Source organism: Sceloporus occidentalis, unplaced genomic scaffold (assembly GCF_023333645.1).
Source record: "Sceloporus occidentalis isolate IW3139 unplaced genomic scaffold, rSceOcc1.0.p SCAF_373, whole genome shotgun sequence".
In the NCBI taxonomy this organism is placed as follows: Eukaryota; Metazoa; Chordata; class Lepidosauria; order Squamata; family Phrynosomatidae; genus Sceloporus; species Sceloporus occidentalis.
The window spans coordinates 291,381-300,817 of record NW_028317353.1 but is presented as its reverse complement, the minus strand read 5'-3'; the positions used below and the strand labels follow the sequence as shown (position 1 = coordinate 300,817).

Sequence of the window (9,437 nt, the reverse complement as noted above, 5' to 3'; positions counted from 1 at the left end):
TGGCCTATAGTGGCAACCATTTTCAGAAACATTTTCCCACCCATCCCTCCCCTGTTTTTGGCATTTTGCCGGGTATTCTGGTTTTAAGCTGGTACGGTGCAGGAGTTAACCCTCTAGGTGCGGTTATTTGTGGTGCACAGAGGTGTAAGTGCCGGACACTCCGGGGGCATGCGCCTCTGTGAATCGTAGGGTCATGTGACTGCCGCGCTGGGGACGCCGACAGTTCCAGCAGGGATACAGGGGGTTACGCCCATACCAGCAGGTTACTGATTTGTTTATTCGGTTATTAAGTGGTTATTAAATGGTTACAATTGGTTATGTTTGCTTTCATTTTACAATAAATTATTGATTTTATTGTGTCAAATTTGTTGGGTTAATAATATTTGACACTGTGTAACATATAATAAAAGTTTAGTGTCGCGGTGCTGAAGTTATTTTTAGTCCGCACCGCGGACAAATAATTCCATATCTGACGTTTAATAAAAATTTTGAAATAAAGAAGTGTCTCTTGTTTTATTTGTAAAAGAGGTACCGAAACTGGACGCTACTTCATTCATGTGAAGGGGCAGATGCTCTATGTAAGAGGGTAGATTTTCAGGATTTCCATCATACTTTATGTGACTTTGTGCCATTTAGCTCGCTATTTGTGAGGCAATTCGGAGAATAATAATTATCGGTTTTATTTATCCATTTCTTGCTGTTTCTATACACATTCTTGGGGTTTTTAAGACTTTTTCTCTGACCACTGTGCTGTAGGAGCCCCAATTTGGAAAAAAAATTGTCAAAGAGCTCCCTCTGGTGGCAATATAACAAAATGCACCTTAAAAAACTGGAGGTTCCATGAACACAGATCTTCCATTAATATTTCCTGAGATCACATTTTGCACCGAGAACAATCAGGTCCCTTTCACAAGACGCAGCGGATACAGCTGACAAAATGGAAATATGTTTCCAACAACAACAAAGAATAAACAATCTTAAAGATTTTTCTACCCATGGCGTGAATAACATCCTGCCGTCCGCGTATACCATCCTATGTTTTTCTGTGCAAATAAATTAAAAGTTACCCCCTCTACCAGTGATGTCCCCCTACTCCAAATCTCCTACTCCAAGCCCCCTACTCCAAATCTCCTACTCCAAGCCCCCTACTTAAAGTCCCATACTCTAAGTATGATCTGAGGACCAATGAGGGACTGATCAAACTAAACGGGGATAAGCGGCAGGTATGGTTCTATGGAAACAAACATTTTATTGATGACATGAAATGTAAATTTCCCCGCCTCCCCCGTATAAAAGCATAAAGCGAGCGCCAGCCTCGGTGCCGTTCACTTCGTGCCCTGATCTCCCGGGCGCAGAGACACCATGGAGCTCCTGACTCTGCTCCTCGGACTCCTGGTCTCCGCCGTCCTCTGTTTCTACACCTGGAGCAGCATGTACCAGGCACAGAACCTGCCCCCCGGACCTACCCCGCTGCCCGTCCTGGGGAACCTACTCCAGCTGAAGACGGGGCAGATGGTGGACTCCCTCCAGCAGGTCAGTTGGAGCGATAATGACTTACTAATTACAATCATTAATTACCTCCCCCGTTAACAAACCAGACCCTGTATTGTACCATGTGGAGTATTAGACCCTCTAATGTACCATGTGGGGGTATTAGACCATTTATTGTATCATGTGGGGGTATTAGACCATGTATTGTATAGTAGAGGGGGTCAGACTATTGTATAGTAAGGGCGATCATTCAAAATTGTTGCACTGAAATTATATTGAAGAAGCCTGTAAAGGATTCAGCGAAAGTGCAATAGCTGAAAAATCCAGACAAAATTCACAAGGAAGAAAAGAATCTGTCAGCGGCTCTGGAGGCAACAATAATTCTCACAATCCTCTTGCCAGCCCTCCTCTAGATACCAAAGAGCTGACACTCCATAATGACTGGTTGGAAATAACACATAGAAGCTCTGATACTCCCCCCTCCCCCCCGTCCCGTGTAAAAGCTTGACTTGATGCATGCGTGGGTTTTTTTAACCCTTTCCCACAGATGCATCAGAAGTATGGCGATGTGTACACGCTGTACCTGGGCCCCCGGAGAGTGGTGGTTCTGTGTGGGTACGAGGCCGTTAAGGAAGCTCTGGTGGACCAAGGAGATGATTTTGGGATCAGGGGTCTCTTGCCAGTCGTTGACTTATATTTTCAAGGACATGGTAAAAAAAACGGTCCTCCATACCCCTTTGCCTCTCTCCTCCCCTGATGCACCGCTTTCATCCCCTGGAGCCCTCCTTTCATCCCCAGATGTCCCTCTTTCCTCTCCTGATGCCCCCTCTCTCCCCCCCGATACCCCTCTCTCCTCCCCTGATGCCCCTCTTTTCTAGGAGGTTAGAATGTTTGCTGGGTATGATGAGATCGCAGGGTTCTACAACCCTAAAAGCCCCGATAATGTGTATAGAAACAGCCGGAAATGGGTTTGTAAGCCCCACTCCTTAACCGCCTTCAAAACAAAAGTGGCCACCACTTCAGTAAAACATATACTTTATTAATATATCGGGCATCTTATTTATTAAAACCTTTTTTTATAAAACTGTTTCCACGCCGCTCTGTAACACAAACGCTTTCTTATGTACGGCCTGAGGCTAAACGGCATCCTTCCTTCATGATATCTCACGTGGAATTACCGCCTGTTCGTCGGCGCCACTTGTTTGTTGGGCTCGGGATGTGTAAACTTCATCTTGTAAACATGTTTTGGAAATGTTTCCTTGTAGAGGATTTCAGTTGCCGTGTCTGGTGCCCACAATTTCCACCTCCATGTTTAATTCTGGTCTTGAACAAGGAGGGAGATTGAAAGATGTCCTTTGGTGGCCAAAGCCAAGGTCCGAGGTCCATCTGAGTGAAGATACTAATCTCAATGGCCTAATTGCTTTTAGGACACTAAATATGGGACCTTACAGACATAGGGGGACACGCTCTGCCCATCAGGTGACAGTAAAAACCCCAAAAGCCAGGCAACCAGTGTAGACCAGTTGTTACCTTCTCTCAGGGGTGGTGTTCAGTAATGGAGATCGCTGGAAACAGATGCGTCGCTTCTCGATCATGACCCTCAGGAGCTTCGGGATGGGCAAACGGAGCATCGAGGAGAAGATCAAGGAGGAAGCTCAATGCCTCGTGGAGGAGTTTAGAAAAACCAACGGTACGTACCCCCAACATTTGTTTTTTTAATACTCATTCCAGACAAGTTCAATAAAATTCAATATTTGTTTATTTACACTTAATTAATTCTAGAGAGGTTGTGATAGGATGTTGACGTGCATGAGACGCTTGGGACAACCACCAACCCAGATCTAACTAAATGCAGAAAAAACCCTAAATATGCAATTCAACCAGCATGAGACCAATAGTCCTAGTGTGGAACCTTCCCACAATTATTAGGAACTATGGTCCTGGTTTGGGTCTTAAAGTTATCTGTAAAAATATATTTAAGACATAGCCTCCTCATGAGGTCCACCCATATTATGAACATATTATTAAATTATTTAATGAATTATATATGAATTATATATTAATTAAATATCTAATTTTCCACCATGATAAATCCCGTTCAAAGCTTACGCCACCCCGTGACCTCCTTCTCCTCCAGATGGACCACAGCAAGCTATGAAAGTGCGAATGTTGGGTGTTGGGGAGACAACGAGTCGCTTTTAACGTATCTTCCATCTTTTTTGTTGATTTCCAGGAGCACCTTTTAGTCCGGTTTTCCATTTCAGCCAAGTGGCCGCCAACATTATATGCTCGGTCATTTTTGGCAACCGATACGGCTACGAGGACGCCGATTTCCGAAGACTCATGCAAATCATCGATGATATTTTTCGCTCTATGTCATCCTTCTGGGGTCAGGTACTGGGAACCGTTTGAGCGCCGTACAAAAAAAAAAGACAAATTTACGCAAATGTCAAAAACAAGAACAAGTGCCTCAAACTTATTCCCATTAACGATAAACGTTTTGGGCAAAAAAAGTTTAGAAGAGGGAAAAAGGGAGCGAAAACGTTAATTGTTACTATTTGTTGGTTTAATTCAGGACAGTTGGCTCATGGTAGGAAGGTTAGATCAGGTTTAGCGATGGCCATCAGGCAAAAAAAACTTGAGGCTCTCAACCAAGAACGGGCGGCCATCTTTTAGCCTGTCCCACGGTGCTATCACTTGTTGACCCGACCATGACTGAATTGCGATTCACTCACCCGGTTTCCCGGTTTTTTTTATCGCCCCCCCATACAGCTGTTTGATATATTTGATATAGTGATGAAACATTTGCCGGGCCCTCACCACAGAACGCATCGGTTCCTCCACGAATTGGAAGAGTTTGTCAAAGAGAGAATAGAGGCCGACAAGAAGACTTTGAACCTTGACAGCCCCAGGCACATGATAGACAGCTTCCTGATCAGGATGGAAGAGGTACGGCCACCGTTTCTCCAAAGGTCTATAAAATGAACTAATGGATAGAACATCGTCACAGATTAAGATTCAGTAAAATTTGTCGACTTCAGGAAAAGAACAATCCGTCGACGCATTTCACCCTCAAGAACCTCTTCAAGAACACCGTGGTCATGTTCATCGCCGGCACGGAGGGCACCAGCATCACGCTGAGGCACGCGTTCCTACTGTTACTGAAACATCCCGAAGTTAAACGTAAGAAGCCGGAGCTTTTTTATTTTTATTTATTTATTTATTTATTTTTATTTATTAACTGTGTTTAGAAATGTAGGAGGGCGCAACGTAGGCTGGAAATGGGGAGGAAAGCACCGAATTAAGCCATCGGAGCTCGGTCAAAACGTGCGTAATTTCACACGGGGTGGGGTCTCTGTTGAGTTGCACTCAATGGCTTTCAAGGTTTTTACTTCTTCCAAATTCTTTTTTTTTTTTTTACATATAATTTCTGATGAAATTTTGGGGGATTTTACTGTTGTTGTGTTCGATTCCCCAAAATAAATCTGTCAATTGTGATTTTATTGTTAATGAAAAAAAAAAAAAAAAAAAACAGATGTTGATCCATAAATAGAAAATAATTAATCGGCTCATGTAGTCTTTTTATGCCCCCCCCCCCTAAAATTTTTACGTAGGCCTGAAATGATTTCCCTTACAGCACAAGTTTTAGGCCCGCTGGAAGTCTATTCCAGGTATCTACTAACAAGTTCTGTGACGTAGAATTCATAGCGAGAGGGATATTTGGTGGAACGGTTTGTGGAATCATCTATGGAAGGTTCCTTTCTCTGTTGGAGTAGTTCGGACACGATCAGTGACACATTTAAGGTCACACGTCTCAGATGTGTTGGCTTTGGACAAAGTATGAGACCCTTGTATTGGAAATATTAGATAAATGTTCTGTATTGTAACATTGTTATAATAATGAGAAAAGAGTAAGACTGAAATCTATGACCCAACTAGGTAAAGTCCAAGAGGAGATTGACCGTGTCATTGGCCGACATCGGGTCCCGGAGCCTGAAGATCGCTCTTCCATGCCGTACACCCAAGCGGTCATCCATGAAATCCATCGCTTTGCCAACGTGCTGCCCATGAACCTGCCCCACGCCACGACAAACGACACCGAGTACCGCGGCTTCACCATTCCCAAGGTAACTCGGCTTCTCCAGATAAGACGTGGGATCCGCCAAAGGCTCGCGTTATATTTATTCCCAACGCAGAACGATCCGGAACTCAGCAGCTATGTGAAAGCAGGGGATTTTATTCAACGGCGGCATCCCGTCAAGCCAAACGTTTTCATTTATTGTGTCATCAACGCATCACAACAACTTGTGTGGTTTTTTTGGAACAGTCCCAGTTTTCAGATACTGCCCTGCAGCCCTGGGTAGTCTCTCTTTTGCAGGTAGTTGGGATCGTTGGCCAGTTCAGAAGACCCTTTGTTTTCATCTCAGTGGAGGTCTGTGCCGTGGCCCAGAGCCCTGATACTTATTAACCAGGATCCTTTATGTGATCCGTTCCTATATTTCACAGGGTACAGACGTCTTCCCGGTCCTGACCTCGATTCTGAATGACTCCAAGTATTTCCCGGATCCGTACACCTTTGACCCAAATCGATTCTTGGATGAGAACGGAAGTTTCAAGAAGAATGAGGCGTTTATGGTTTTTTCAGCAGGTAAAACACTAGATCTACACCCCAAAAAAAAAACAACATTTTTTTTTTTTAATTCCTTTCTAGAACCCCAAACTAACTGATTGCTGGAATTTATTTTATCCCCGCGCTTAACAATTTACTATCCGCAAATGCCAAAAAAAACTTGTCCGGGGATTCCTATTTTTGGGGGTTTTTTTTGTTAAATGCGGTAAATTTGTTTCAGTCCCAGTTTATAATAAAATAATAACATTTTTAAAACATCTCAAACGGTGCCGATAAAATTTCCAAAGACGACGACCTTAGACGGGATGCCGTTGGTTGTTTTCGGCACAGATATGATGGTGGGATTTTTTTTGGGGGGGGGGTTCAGCCTCAGCGGAGGTTCTTTAACCCTTCGTTCCTCTCTCTCCCCTGCAGGGATCCGAGTTTGCCCCGGAGAGGGTCTTGCTCGCCTGGAGGTTTTCCTCTTCGTAATAACCCTTCTCCAACATTTCGACATCACCTCGCCCGTGGCCCCCGAGGACTTGGACATCTCGCCCCAGATGGTTGGCTTCTCCAACGTGCCGCCGCTGTACGAGATTAGCTTCATCCCGCGTTAAATCGCGGCCGGGGTCGCCTCCTGACGAAGACTCGCTGGGTTAAGAAACCGGTTACCGGCTTTCCTGAGAAAACCGATGAATAAACGGGGTGATGACCCTCTTTCCGCGAGGTCTCTGCTGACTTTGCGTGTTTACTTTGCAAAAATAAACAATAAAAAAAACGTGTATTTATTGTTAAACTTTATTTGTTGACGCGGAACGTTCCTTTTTACGAGAACGTGTGGCATTTTAACTCCATAACCGCCAGAGCTCTTTCCATTTAAAGGTTTCCGTAGGTCGCTTGGTCCACCTGCCCCTGAAAATGAGGTTCAGACAATAAATATTTAAATCATAATTTATCATTCATAATTCATAATTCATAATTTCTTTTTGCTGTTTTTCAGTGAAAGGACTTCGCCTGGAGCTCGAGCTTCGGTTTTTATGTGATATCTGGGGACCCCCCCGCCCCAGTGAGCCGGTTGCTTTATGGCAGCGTTGTGTAGTCGTAGCTTAGTGCCCCCCCGTAGAGGTTAAATCGGGGTCTCTGAATGAATGGGTACATTTTAGAGCGAACAATTGGGGTCTCTGTTTCAGTAGAGAGTGGAGGGGTGAGTGGGCAGATGCGCAGGGTGAGTGGGCAGACACTTCACACTCAGGGGCATCTCACTCTCACTCGTCTGTCTCGTAGCCCCGGCTTTGACTGATTGCCAAAGAGCTCCCTTTGCTGGCCATTCAACAAAATACAACTACAGCCGACTATTACCTTACAATAATGAGCCCAATATACCTGGTGAGGGCTTTACTCAGATCCTTTATGTGACTTTGTGCCCTATTGCAGGGTATTTGTGTAATAGAGTGGGGTATTTAGAAGAATAATGGGGTTTATTTCCCCCGTATAATGTATAAAGCCGTTCCCTGCTGTTTCTATACACATTATCGGGGCTTTTAGGGCTGTAGAACCCTGCGATACCCCTCATACCCAGCAAACATTCTGACCTCCTAGAAAAGAGGGGCAACAGGGGAGGAGAGAGGGGCATCAGGGGAGAAAAAATGCATACTATAAAGGAGAGAGGCATTAAAGGTTAGAGGCTATACATTTAAAACGGTCTAGACACATTAATATAATTCCCCCCCACAGATATAATTATACATTATACAGGACATCTAGCTGATTTATCTATACATTATACAGGGGGCCGGTCACTGATTTATGTATACATTATACAGGGGCCGGTCACTGATTTATCTATACATTATACAGGGGGCCGGCTCACTGATTTATCTATACATTATACAGGGGCCGGTCACTGATTTATCTATACATTATACAGGGGCCGGCTCACTGGTTTATCTATACATTATACAGGGGCCGGTCACTGATTTATCTACACATTATACAGGGGGCCGGTCACTGATTTATCTACACATTATACAGGGGCCGGTCACTGATTTATCTACACATTATACAGGGGCCAGCTCAGTCCTTCCTGTTCGAGAAGCCATTCATAATGACTTGGGGTTTTCTGGATAAACTCGGTTGCTCCAAACCCTATCAGCAAACTTTAACCCCTGGATGAGATTCGGTAAACATTATCCTCGTGGCAAAAACCCAGATCAGCGATTCGGTTTTATATAAACCCATAAACCCAGATAACCCGATAATCAAGTCCAGCTCTGCGATGCCGAAATATTTACTGATTGGAAGTCGACTGAGTTTATAGGTGAAAAGTATTTCTTTATATCATAGAAATGCCGTTTTCATACAGGTATTCTATAGGCTCAGAGAAACCCTACGCTCTCTTCATTCATTCACCTTTACAGCCAGGGCTTATTAACAACGGGGGAAATGACAGGAAAATATAATTTTTTTCTGACAAAATCAATGATTTTCTTGATACTTCTGACCCTTAAAGAAGATCTCGGCATCGCATGAGGACCTTTGGGCGTTTTTACTCTTCTTATCTTTTCAGAAGTTACATTTATTCATATAAATAGGGTGTAGTGAAACTGTATAATAATCATATTGGTACATGAGGGAGTGGGGCCCTGTTCTTGCAAGCTTACAATCTATTCCGTGGTCGAGGTGGACAGTAGGAGATGACTCCTTGGGTGAGGATGAGCTGATTATGGGTGAGGATGAGTGGATTACGGGGGTGATATGGATTTTCATCTTGCAGGTTGGGGTAAGAATGTAGAAAGAGACGGTAAGAGATGGGTGAGGGCGGAGGACGATTTAATGTGATTTGTGGCAACGGGCTGCCTTCGGAGGGGTTAAAGGTGGAGATGGATTGAAGAAAAGAGAGATGAGCAGGATTGAAATGTCATTAAAATATCTCAATCTCACTATTACACACCGAACACACCACTGTCATTAGTACCCGGTGGCCCTAGGAGGGGCCGGCCCTTAAACATGTCGCCGTCATTAGTACCCGGTGGCCCTAGCAGGGGCCGGCCCTTAAACATGTCGCCGTCATTAGTACCTGGTGGCCCTAGCAGGGGCCGGCCCTTAAACATGTCGCTGTCATTAGTACCCGGTGGCCGGCCCTTAAACATGTCGCTGTCATTAGTACCCGGTGGCCCTAGGAAGGACCGGCCCTTGAACGCATTACTGTTGTGGCTCCTTGACTGCTTTGAGACGAGAGTTGTAACGCTCCACCGCCGTCGGTACACAGACTGTGATTACTTTGCACCGCCGGCCAAGCTCTCCGGATAACAGGCTGTTCAGCCAAGGAGGGAGCGTT

General features: G+C 44.6%; 1 protein-coding gene across 1 annotated transcript; it reads left to right on the top strand.

Annotated features, from left to right (window-relative positions):
• The first annotated feature begins 1,362 nt into the window (after nt 1-1,362).
• Nucleotides 1,363-6,717, top strand: LOC149273490 (cytochrome P450 2A5-like). The gene is made up of 9 exons (XM_089506255.1): nt 1,363-1,533; nt 2,039-2,201; nt 3,032-3,181; nt 3,725-3,885; nt 4,264-4,440; nt 4,533-4,674; nt 5,431-5,618; nt 5,998-6,139; nt 6,536-6,717. The coding sequence occupies exons 1-9, from the start codon at nt 1,363-1,365 to the stop codon at nt 6,715-6,717; spliced, it is 1,476 nt and encodes a 491-aa protein (XP_089362381.1).
• The last annotated feature ends 2,720 nt before the right edge of the window (nt 6,718-9,437 follow it).